Source organism: Arachis ipaensis, chromosome B09 (assembly GCF_000816755.2).
Source record: "Arachis ipaensis cultivar K30076 chromosome B09, Araip1.1, whole genome shotgun sequence".
Taxonomy (NCBI): Eukaryota; Viridiplantae; Streptophyta; class Magnoliopsida; order Fabales; family Fabaceae; genus Arachis; species Arachis ipaensis.
The window spans coordinates 133,775,841-133,788,401 of NC_029793.2; the positions used below are offsets into that span (position 1 = coordinate 133,775,841).

A 12,561-nucleotide genomic window follows, 5' to 3' on the forward strand; every position below is an offset into this window, starting at 1 on the left:
CAGGCATGGCCGAGATGGCCAGCCCCCTTAGTCTAAGAACTATGTGTTCAAAGATGCCTAATACAATAGTAAGAGGTCCTATTTATAATAAACTAGTCACTAGGGTTTACATGAGTGAGTAATTGATGCATAAATCCACTTCCGGGGCCCCCTTGGTGTGTGTTTGGGCTGAGCCTGAGTGTTGCACTTGCAGAGGTCATTTGTGGAGTTGAACGCCAGTTTCTGTGCCAGTTTGGGCGTTCAACTCTGGTTTTGGATCCTTTTCTGGCGCTGGACGCCAGATTTGGGCAGAAGGCTGGCGTTGAACGCCAGTTTACGTTGTCAATTCTTGGCCAAAGTATGGACTATTATATATTGCTGGAAAGCCCTGGATGTTTACTTTCCAACGCAATTGCAAGCGCGCCATTTCGAGTTCTGTAGCTCCAGAAAATCCACTTTGAGTGCAGGGAGGTCAGAATCCAACAGCATCAGCAGTCCTTTTTCAACCTCTGAATCTGATTTCTGCTCAAGTCCCTCAATTTCAGCCAGAAAATACCTGAAATCACAGAAAAACACACAAACTCATAGTAAAGTCCAGAAATGTGAATTTAACATAAAAACTAATGAAAACATCCCTAAAAGTGACTAGATCCTACTAAAAACATACTAAAAACAATGTCAAAAAGCGTATAAATTATCCGCTCATCAGTGGGGATCTTGCTTCTCAAGCGAAATGGGTGTACCGAACCTTGCTCCAGGCAGCCGCCATAGCGAGGAAAGCAGAGCCCATCTTGGCTGGGGCACAGTCGTTGGAGAACAAGCTTCAATCTTCGGTCAAAGCTAATGAGAAGTACAAGGTTGAGGTGAAGTCGCTTTAAACACAGCTGGCTGCCTCCGAGGAGAAAGTTAAGGCTTCCGACATAACGGTTGCGTGACTTTCCAAGCGAGAGCTTACTCTGGAAAGCCAACTCAATGCTACTCAGGGTCGGGTGAAAGAGTTGGAGAAGGAGCGTGATGAGGCCCTCTCGTCGGCAACCGCGGCCAAAGCTAAAACTGCTGAGTTGAAGAAAAAGTATAGAGAGACCGTGAAGCAAGGTAAGAATGCCATTATGGCGACCGAGGAGGCGATCAAGGCGCAAGTGAAGTTGTTAGCTCTCGATTTTTATACCTTGGCCGTCAGTGTTTTTAAGACTATCAAGGATGGCAAGATTGTTGATATTCTGAAGAAGTGATGTAATTTGTGTAGATTTTTGAACATTTAAGTAGTTTTGGATTTATTGTTTTGCCGGCAGATAACAAACTTGTTCACCGCTTTGTTGGTGCTTGACGACTTGCTTATTGTGTTTGCTTGCCGTTTTATTGGTAATTAGCTATTTGTTTGCACTTGTTTACCATTTTATTGGTAATTATTGGAGACAGGTCGTGGCTTTTTTGTTTGAGCACTTGAAACTTGGCTTTATTTAACAGCCGCTCGTTGTAGCGTTTAGGGCTTCAGTGGTTCCCGGGGTGATCAGTCCCGGGATGTCGTATCGTTGTGGAACTAGTTATCTTGATAAAGTAACTCGAATAACTTAAATAATATTGAAATATAAAGGACGATTAGAGTAGCTTGTGTACGAATATATCGAGATGAATTGTGAATAAATAACTACTGGGAGGTAATGCAATATAAAATGAAATGTCTTACTAAACTGGTACATTACCTGCCCGTCAGGTGTGCTCGGGCTTCTAAGAGTAGAACCTTCTTAGGTTCCTTGCATTCCATGTTCTGGGACCTCCTTGCCGTCCAGTCGTTCCAACTTATACGCTCCGTTACCGACTACTTCTTTTACCCTGTATGGGCCTTCCCAATTGGTTGAGAACTTTCCTTCCCCTGGTGCCGGTAGTCCGATGTCGTTGTCTCTTTTTAGTACTTTGGCATTGTAACGCAGAGTCATCCTTTGTTTCAACGCCGCTTCCGACAAGTGGGTCATCTCTCTAGTCTCATCTAGTAAGTCCTTTTCTACGGCTTCTTCAACTCCTCCCAAAAGTAGTCGTGGGCTCGGTTCCCTAATCTCTACTGGTATTATCGCGTCAACCCCGTAAGTGAGCCAGAAGGGCGTCTCCCCAGTAGATGATTGCTGCGTTGTGCGATAAGACCAGAGGATCGACACTAGCTCGTCTACCCAGGCTCCCTTCTTGTGGTCAATTCGCTTTTTAAGACCCTGTAGGATGACCTTGTTTGCTGTCTCGACTTGGCCGTTAGTTTGGGAATGCTCCACGGATGAAAACTTCTGCTTTATCCCTAGGCCGACGAGAAATTTCCCGAATTTCTTATCAGCAAACTGTGTACCATTTTCCGAGATGATGACCTCTGGAATTCCAAATCTGGCTATTACTTGCCTCCACATGAACTTTCGGTAATTTGCCGAGGAAATGCTAGCCAATGGTTCGGCCTCCACCCACTTTGTGTAGTAATCCATGGCGACAATCAGGTACTTGACTTGTCCAGGTCCGATCGGGAAAGATCCTAACAGGTCGACACCGCATTGGGAGAATAGTCGAGAGGCCATTAGTAGGCTCAGCTCAGTTGCCGGCGCCTTGTGAAAGTTGGCATTTTTCTGGCATCTCCTGCATTTCTTCACGAATTCTTTGGAATCTGCCATCATTAAGGGCCAATAATAGCCAGCCCTAACGAGTTTGTGAGCTAAGACCTTTCCTCCGATGTGGTGGCCGCAGCACCCCTCGTGGACTTCGCTTAACACGTAGTCCGTCTGGTCGGGGAGCAGACACTTCAATAAGGGTTGGTTGAGCCCTTTCTTAAACAGTTGGCTCTGTATTATTGTATACTTGGTCGCTTCTCTCCTCAGCGCTTTCGCTTCCTTTTCGTCATCTGAGAGTTTACCACTTTGCAGGAAATCGGTGATCGGGTCCATCCACGAGGGGTCTGCCCTTGTTATATGCAAGGTCACTGTTGGTTCTTTTACCAAACCTTGAATGAGAGATCGGTTTCCCGTTCTTGGCTTTGTGCTCGTGAGTTTTGATAGGAGGTCAGCTCGTGTGTTCCTCTCTCTCGGAACGTACTACACCGCGACCTCGTCGAATTCCTCGCACAGCTTTTTGACCTTTTCCAAGTATTTTTGCAATAGGGAGTCCCTGGCCTAATACGTCCTATTAATTTGTGACGTGACGACCCGGGAGTCGCTGCATACTTCCACCCTGGTGGCCTCGACCTCTTTTGCAAAGTGTAGACCTCCAAGCAGGGCCTCGTATTCTGCCTGATTGTTGGACACCGGGAACTTGAATTTGACTGATTGCTCATACACAACTCCAGCTGGGCTTTCCAGGATGATTCCTGCTCCCTGAACGCTTGGTTGGAGGCTCCATCCACATGGAGCTTCCACCGTGTGCTCGGTATCTCGGGGAGGTTTCCCGTCACTTCAACCAGGAAATCACCATTGCTTAGGCCATGATTGCATGCCTGGGTTCATACTGCAGGTCATACTGAGACAGTTCGATTGCCCAGGCCATCATCCTGCCCGCCAAGTCGGGTTTTTGCAGCACTTGGTGGATCGCTTGGTCCGTCCTAACAACTATATGGTGCCCCTGGAAGTACTGCCGCAACCTACGGGAGGAGGTCAGGAGCGCATATGCCAGCTTTTCTAACTTATTGTACCTCAGCTCTGCTCCCTGCAACACCTTACTCACAAAGTAGACTAGTTGCTGTATCTTCCCCTCTTCCCGCACCAGGATGGCTGCCAAAGCCTCATCAGTTACTGCTAAGTACAAGAATAGTGTTTCTCCATCCCTGGGTTTACCGAGGATAGGGGGTGCCGAGATTATGGTCTTGAAGCGATTGAAGGCTTCCTCGCATGCTGGTGTCCATTTGAATACTATTCCTTTTCTCATCAAGTGGAAGAACTGAAGGGATTTGGCAGCCGACGCGCCGAGAAAGCGGGATAGCGCCGTGAGCCTTCCCGCCAGTCTCTGCATGTCTTTTACACATCCCGGACTCGTCATCCTCAGGATTGCTTCACACTTCTCTGGGTTGGCTTCCACTCCCCTTTGAGTTATCATGAAACCCAAGAACTTTCCGGCTTCCATGGCGAAGGTGCATTTGAGAGGATTGAGTCTCACGTTGAGCCATCGAAGAGATGCGAACACGGTCTCTAGATCACTGATGAGGTCGTCGGCCTGGGTAGTCTTCACCAGGATGTCGTCTACATATACTTCTACCGTCTTGCCGATAAGACTGCTAAAAACCTTGTTCATCAACCTTTGATACGTAGCTCCTGCGTTCTTGAGTCTGAAAGGCATCACTTTATAGCAGTACGTACCCCCTGGCGTTATGAACGCCATTTTTTCCTCATCTGGCCGGTGCATCGGTATCTGGTTGTACCCGGAGTATGCACCATGAAACTCAGAAACCGATACCCTGCGGCCGCATCTACAAGAGCATCAATATTAGGGAGGGGGAATGAATCTTTGGGGCATGCCTTATTGAGATCAGAGTAGTCCACACACATTCTCCACTTTCCATTGGCTTTCTTGACCAGGACTACGATCGACAGCCATGTCGAGTAGTCCAGTTCTCGGATGAACCCCGCTTCTAGCAAGCTGGTCGTTTGCCTAGCCACCTCGTCAGCTCTTTCCTGGGACATTTTCCACCTTCTCTGTGCCACCGGCTTAGCTTCTGCCTTAACGGCTAGACGGTGTGACATGAGTTGGGGGTCAATTCCCGGCATCTCAGCTGGTGTCCAGGCGAATAGATCGCCATTTGCTCTAATCATTTCCACCAATGGTTCTTTTAAGTTGTGCGGAAGGTTCCTGTTCACGAAAGTGAACTTTTCTTCCGAGTCGCCGACCCTGAACTTCTCAAGGTCTCCTTCAGGTTCTGGTCTGGCTTTGTCTTCGACCCTTGCGTCCAGGTCAGCTAGGAAGACTCCGGCTGCTTCTTTGGACTTTTTTCTCAGGGAGAGACTGACGTTGTCGCAAGCGAATGCCGTTTCCAAATCTCCCCTGATGGATCCAACCGACCCATCATCAGCAACAAACTTCATTACCAGTTGCTTGATGCAAATCACTGCTCCAAATTCATTGATGGTTTTTCTTTCCAAGATGAGGTTATAGGCTGTGGAGTCCCTTAGAACAATGAACTCCGCCATGACCGACCTCTTCCCTCGACCTCCTCCTATGGAGACTGGGAGGGAGACTACTCCATCAGGCTTAATGAAGTTATCACCTAAGCCGACCACGCTGTGTTGGTGGGTTCTCAGGTCGGTGTCTCAGAGGCCCAGAGCGTCAAAGACGTTACGAAACATGATGTTCGAGTTGGCTCCGGTGTCTACGAAGATTCGCCTGACCAGACCAGTTCCCACCCTTGCTGTAATCACCATAGGAGGGCTCTCCGGTAAGTCGTCAAACCACTGGTCCTCTGGTCCAAACAATATTAACGGGACTCTCCTGGAGGAGGGCGTAGGACTAGACGATGACACAGCCATGACTTTGGCATCCTTCCTGCATGTCGACTTCGACCTCGGAGCAACATCTCTTCCGACTACAACATTCACAATGGTGAGGCCGCGCTCATTGTTCTCCTCGGGGTCTTGCCTTGGCTTCACGGCGCGACTCCTGTCATCGCTAGATCGGTCGCGATCCCTCCTCCTGCGTTCTCTTATGAGGTGAGAGAACTCTGCCAGCTTACCTTCCCGAATCGCCTGCTCCAGAGCATCCTTCAAATCGAAATAATCTTGGGTCTTGTGGCTGAACCCCTTGTGGTAGTCGCAATAGAGGTTTTTGTTCCCCCCAGTTCTATCCTTGAGTTGTCTGGGCTTCGATAGGATGCCCTTGTCGGCTATTTGCTGGTAAACCTCGACGATCGGGACTGTCAAGGTAGTGTAGTTTTTAAACTTCCCTACCCGAGGGAATGGCTTTAAAGCTTTAGCTAGCCCTCCGTCCTTGGAGTGCTCCTTAGCCCTTTCCCCGTTACCGGGATGACGACCAGAGTTGTAGGCGGGCTGCCGCTTGTTGGCTGCCATGACTTGGCTAACCTCTTCATCATTGATATACTCCCTAGCCACATTTTGGATTTCTTGCATCGTCCACATGGGCTTGGTGGTGAGGTGCTTCCTGAAATTCTCGTTCTGTAGCCCGTTCGTCAAGCATAAACTGGCCACCAAGTCGTTTAGGCCGTCAATTTCCAAGCATTCATCATTGAACCTGTCCAGGTACTTCCTGGTCGGTTCCCCACTCCTCTGCATCACTCCTAGCAAGTTGATGGGGTGCTTAGCTTTAGCGATATACGTGGTAAACTGGGCCAGGAAGGCGCGGGTTATGTCCGCAAAGGTTGTCACCGAGCCTTGGGGGAGAGCGTTGAAACAGTGGATTGCCGGCCCCGCTAGGGTCACAGGGAAGGCGCGGCACCTCACTTCATCACCCACCCCTTCCAAATTCATCCTGGCCTCGAAGGCCGTTAGATGTTCTTGGGGGTCTTGGGTCCCATCATACCTCATGTCCGTTGGCTTATCAAAGTGCTTCGTAGCCGGACCTCGAGGATCGAATGGTGAAAAGGGGTTGCCCCCATAATTACGGGTTGTCGCCTTCTCTATGGTCTTTCTCTGCTGTCTTTTCAATTTTCCTCTACGGTATTTCTTGTCGGAGGTCGGGTGTAAATTATGGGATCTCGCCGTCTTCTTGGCACTTCCCTGCTTTCTCTTTGGCTCTCTGATTCTGATAGGAGGTTCGGGGTACATCTGGAGCGACTTCTTCGGGGGCTTCTCCCTCTCCTTTGAGGAGATCAGGAACGATCTTACCTCGGAGCTAGTTGGTAGCGCTCCCTGCTCGCCAGTTCTTGCTCCAGATTTTGTACCCTGTGACGTAGCTCTTGCATTATTCTGGCGCTATTACTCCCTGTTCCTCCAAAGGGTTGCCTCTCCTGGGAGCGCGAGGGGAGCTCAGTTCGCTGCGGGGGGATCTTGTACGTTTGCAGGAGAAAGCCACGGAGGCTACCCTACCGCTTCGAGGGACCATTTCCTCCCTGCGCTGCTCGCCTCCGTCGTCTGCCTCCACGGGACCCAACAGAAAGTCCATTTAGGCCAGTCCCCACAGATGGCGCCAATATTTGGTACTTCGGGTTCTGGACGGGTCGATGGAGCTCTGGAGATGGAATGGTAGGAACCAGCCTTGGTCTGGGTCCAGAGGAAGAAAGCGGAGACTTCACGACCTCCCGAGTTACTGCGGTGTGAGGGGGAGCCACCTGCAATGACACTCCGACGCCCAAGTCAAAGATGTTACAGATGGCAGTGAGAGTAGTGGGATAGTGACGTACCGTGGGGGAGGGATAGGACCCTCCCCATTTATACCCTGTCAGTAGGGCGAGTCCCATAGGCTAGGTCTCTTTCCTGGAAGTTTCCTTCTCCGGCTATCAGGTAGCTGGCTGCTTGAAGGGAAGGTGTCCGGGTCGTGGTCTGGACGCGCGATGCCCAACAGACCGACCGCTCGGGTAGGGTATCCCTGCACGCCAGGTCGGACCAGGCAGAGCGCCAACTGGACTGGGCCGTAACATTATAAATAAAAATAGAATTCGTCCTAAATGTTGAGAGACCAAAATAGTACTTTACCCGTACAAAAACAATGGAACAATCAACATTTCTCATAAAAGATAAATCTTCAGGTTTGAATCTCATTTTTAATTTCTTTTTTAAAATAAAAAACTAATATTCTTAATAGCTATATGTCATTGTCTTTGTTCTTCTAAGCTGTTTAGAGAGGGTTTTAGATATGACATTCCTACACACTATATTTTTTTCCCTAAATGAGATGAGAAAAATAATCAAACAAAAAGAAGAGAGAAAAGGTTTGTAGCTGTAGCTTTCATGAATCGGAAATCAAAATGTCTCAAACACAAGCAAATTCAACCCCTTTTTTTTTTGGGTCAGGACAAGCAAATTCAACTTCTCAAATTCTTTTGAGGGTGGGTGAAAGAGGTAGAATTTTCTCTTTGGATATTGATATATATATGAGTGCAAAACAAATATAAAAACCAATGAAACAGTGCAGACCAAGTACAAAAGTCTATGAAAGGGAAGTATAGTAAGTAAGGAGCAAGAATAATAAAGTGGAGTGATGATGCTCGATCAGTGCCTTCAACCGTGTGCAATTTGTACCTGAGTGAGGAAGATAGGATTAGAGAATGCAGGTAAGGGAAGAAAGAAAGAATGTTGCCAGAGGAGGAACAGAGATGACAGAGGGAGAGAGAATTTGAATTACCAAAAGTTGCCTAACAAACATAGTCACGCAGCCGAGTATTAGAGCATTTCTTTCTGCTGCCTCTCCTCAGCTGCTCAACCATATCTGCTGCCAAGTGTCCCTTTTGCATAACAGAATTTATCTTGTATTCAGTGCCAAGTTTGCCCCTCATTGCTTGGTCAGCCCCTAATTCCATTTTTCTTAATTTGCTCGTGACATTACCTCCTCCATCAGCAGCAACCTTGTCCTCAAGGTTGAAAGTTGGGTATGCCTCATAGAATTCCTCTTCAAACTCCCAAGAAGAAGGAGCATCATCAGCTTTTTTCCATTGGACTAAGAGTTGTTGCAGCTCACGACCACCTTGCACAATAGTCCTCTTAGCCAAAATGCTGGTAGGGGAAACAACAGGTCCTCCTTCAGTAGTCTTTAAAGGCATTGGAAGATAAGGAAGCTTGCCAAATCCCTTGAACTTCTTGAGCAGCGAAATATGAAACACATCATGTATTTTAGCCTCATTAGGTAACTGTAATTTGTAAGCTACAGGGCTTACCTTGTGGAAAATTTTGAAGGGACCAAAATATCGCATTCCCAACTTCTGATTTTTTCTTAAGGCAACTGAGTGTTGTCGGTAAGGTTGTAGTTTTACCAAAACCAAATCACCTACTTCCAATTCACCCTGTTTGCGGTTTTTATCTGCAAAAGCCTTCATAGACTGTTGAGCATGAGTCATATTAACCTTAAGTTGAGCCAACAACTGATCCCTTTCTAGCAGCATCTCTTGCAATGAATGATCATCATTAGGAGTAATTTCATACTTAACCAAAGAGGGAAGATCTCTGCCATAGAGGGCCTTATAGGGAGTCATTTTAATAGAATTGTGAAAGGTTGTGTTATACCAATACTGTGACCAAGGCAGCATAAAAAACCAACGCTTGGGGTTGTCAAAGCAATAGCAACGCAGATACATCTCAAGAGCTTTGTTTAAAACTTCACTTTGTCCATTCGATTGAGGGTGGTATGCTGAACTCATGGCCAATTTCGTGCCCTGCAATTTAAACAATTGCTGCCAGAACATGCTGATAAAGACTCTATCTCTATCAAAAATTATTTTCCTTGGAAAACCATGCAATTTCATCACATGTTGCACAAAGTTTTCAGCTACCTGTTTGCTATTAAAATCATGTTTGAAAACAATGAAATGAGCAAACTTGGTTAATCTATCAATCACCACCATAATCACTGAATAGCCATGAGATTGTGGAAGAGCAGTAATGAAATCCATACAAATTTCTTTCCAAACTTGGGAAGGCACTGGTAAGGGCTGCAATAATCCTGTTGGAAATTTGTTCTCCACCTTAGCTTGTTGACAAATAATACAGTTCCGCACATATTCTTTGATCTGCTATTGCATATTTGGCCAATAGAAATTAGAGCATATTCTATCAATTGTTTTAGCAGAACCGAAATGCCCCCTATGGCACTATCATAATATTCCTTGAGGATTAATTGAATAAGAGAGCTTTGTTGAGGAATAACCACCCTATTTTTCCATAGCAGCAACCCATTCTTATAAGAATAATTTCCATCAGTTGCTGTTTTCTCTCTACACTTCAGCAAGAGTTCCTTAACAGAGCCATCATTCTCTAAGTCATTTTTAAGTGTCTGCAGCCAATTCAGATCTGGACAAGACCAAGCGGCATAGTAACATCTAGATAAAGTATCAGCAGCAACATTCTCTATTCCCAATTTATATTGGATTTCAAAATCAAATCCCACAAACTTGTGTAGCCATTTCTGCTGTTCTAGTGTGCTCAGACTCTTTTCTAGCAGAGCCTTCAAACTTTGTTGGTTCGTTTTAATGACAAATCTCTTACCCAACAAATAATGCCTAAATTTTGCAATGGCTTTAGTGATTGCATATAATTCCCTGGTATAAACCGATTGACATTGCATGGTTGGGGACAATTTCTTTGAGAAATAAGCAATAGGGTGTTTACCTTGGCTTAGAACAGCCCCTATTCCTAGCCCAGATGCATATGTCTCCACCTCAAAAGGCAATTCAAAATTTGGTAAAGCCAAAACTGGCTCTGAAGAAATAGCTTTCTTTAGTTTCAAGAAGGCTTCCTCAGCATCATTATTCCAGAAAAAAGCATCATTCTTTAAAAGATTGGTCAATGGGGCTGCCAAAGAAGCATAACCTTTGATGAACCTTCGATAATAACCTGTCAAGCCTAAGAATCCTCGCAATTGTTTCAGATTCTTAGGTACTTGCCACTCTACCACAGCTTTAACCTTCTCCTTCTCCACGTGCACTCCTTCTTTAGTGATTGTGTGGCCCAAATAGTCGATTTCTAAGACCCCAAAGAGGCATTTAGACAATTTGGCATAAAGTGTGTTTTGCTGTAATAGCTTCAGCACTGTTTTCAAATGGCCCAAGTAAGCATTCCAATGCAGACTATACACCAAAATGTCATCAAAAAATACCAACACAAACCTTCTCAAATAAGGTTTAAAAACATCATTCATCAATGCTTGAAAAGTGGCTGGAGCGTTGGTTAAACCAAATGGCATGACTAGCCATTCATAATGCCCTTGATGGGTTTTAAAAGTAGTCTTCTCTCTATCCTCATTCTTTACTAAAATTTGATGGTAGCCTGACCTTAAATCAAGCTTTGAAAAGATTGTAGCCCTAAACAGTTCATCTAACAACTCATCAACAGTGGGAATAGGGAAGTTATCTTTAATTGTAATGTTGTTTAGTGCTCTATAATCAGTGCAAAACCTCCAAGTACCATCCTTTTTCTTAACTAACAAGATTGGAGATGAAAAAGGACTCTTACTTGGCTAAATTATTCCCTCCCCAAGCATCTGTTGCACCATTCCTTCAATATGCTCCTTTTGCGAATGAGGATATCTATAAGGTCTTGCCTTCACGGGTTGAGCTCCTGGAATCAATGGAATAGCATGGTCATGCCTTCTAGCGGGTGGCAGTCCTGAAGGGGCATCAAACACCCCTGCATAATTCTGTAAAAGCAAGGCCAACTCAGGTTCTAGTTCCTGAGATAATTGCAGCTGCTTCGTATTTCCTTGCTGCTGCGATAGAGCCTCTTCCCTCCCTTCTTGTAATTGTAGAGTAAAAGCTTCAGCAACTGAATTAGTGTGAAAGAACCTCTTGATGTGGTTGTATTGAGCATGCCTCAGACCAATGTAAGCATCACCAAAAATGGTTATAAACCCACCATTCTGCCATAACTTTATAAATGAGGAATCATAATCAACAATATGAGCTTTTAGTCTCTTGAGCCAAGTAGTGCCAAGTACTAAATCTCCACCTGCGACATGTAAGACATATACTTGTGGAACAATCATTTTGTGGCCCTGCATATCAACCTCAAGAGCCTTAATACATCCTTCCACTTTCATCAATTCAAAGTTGCCAACCATGACATTAAATCCAGGTGCTGGCTCCACTGGAAAGTTAAGAAATTTTGCAATCATTGGTTGGATAAAACTATCAGAACTTCCACCATCAATTAACACTTGAATTTCATGACCAAGAATCCTTGCGGTCAGTCGGATTGTAGCCAACCCTTCAGCTCCATTCATTGCATTATAAGACAAATGATGATCCGTAACTTGCTGTTCTAACTACTACATCACATCCTCTTGGGCAGGTTGTTCAGTATTAGTCATTTGCTGTTCTTCAGTCTCTTCCTCTGTTATTTCCTCTAATTGAAACAACATAAAGTGTCTGTTGGGACACTTATGTGTTGGGGAAAAACGTTCATCACACTAGTAGCATAAACCTTTTTCTCTTCTCATTTGTTGCTCAGCTGCCGTGAGGCGTTTAACTTGGTTTCTATTGGGATTTATGACAGGTTTAGTGGCTGGAGTGGGTAGTAAGGGTGGTAATGTTTGGCGGGGAAGGACAGGCTTATTTTGTTGTCCAGGGCTTGTTTGAAGGTTTTGATTTGAATGGATTGTTTGGTTACGGTAAGTGTTTGGACCTTGTGAATTTCGGAAAGATGATAAAAATTTGTCCTCATATAATCTAGCTAAGCTCACAGCTCTAATTAATGAGGGAGGGCACTGAGATTTTACCTCACGTTTAATGTCCATACGTAAGCCACCGATGAAACAGTCTCTTAGAGCATCCGGAGGCTCAAGATTGGTCCGATTAGCCAGGGACACAAATTCTGCGTAGTATTCTGCTACCGAGCCTTTCTGCATCAGTTTGAACAATGATTCTCGTGGAGAATCGAACAAAGACGGGCCAAACTGTTGTTCGATTGCTTGATGCAACTCATTCCAAGAGTGGAATGGTAATGAACGTTGAGCCATTTGAAACCAAGGGAT

At 45.5% G+C, this 12,561-nt stretch overlaps 1 protein-coding gene across 1 annotated transcript; it reads right to left on the reverse strand.

Annotated features, from left to right (window-relative positions):
• LOC107616430 lies at nt 5,244-6,710 on the reverse strand. Its single transcript, XM_016318391.1, has one exon. The coding sequence runs from the start codon at nt 6,708-6,710 to the stop codon at nt 5,244-5,246; it is 1,467 nt and encodes a 488-aa protein (XP_016173877.1).

Bases quoted from the DNA above. Each gene is read 5' to 3' on its own strand.
- LOC107616430 (XM_016318391.1), bottom strand. From the start codon at position 6,710: ATGTACCCCGAACCTCCTATCAGAATCAGAGAGCCAAAGAGAAAGCAG.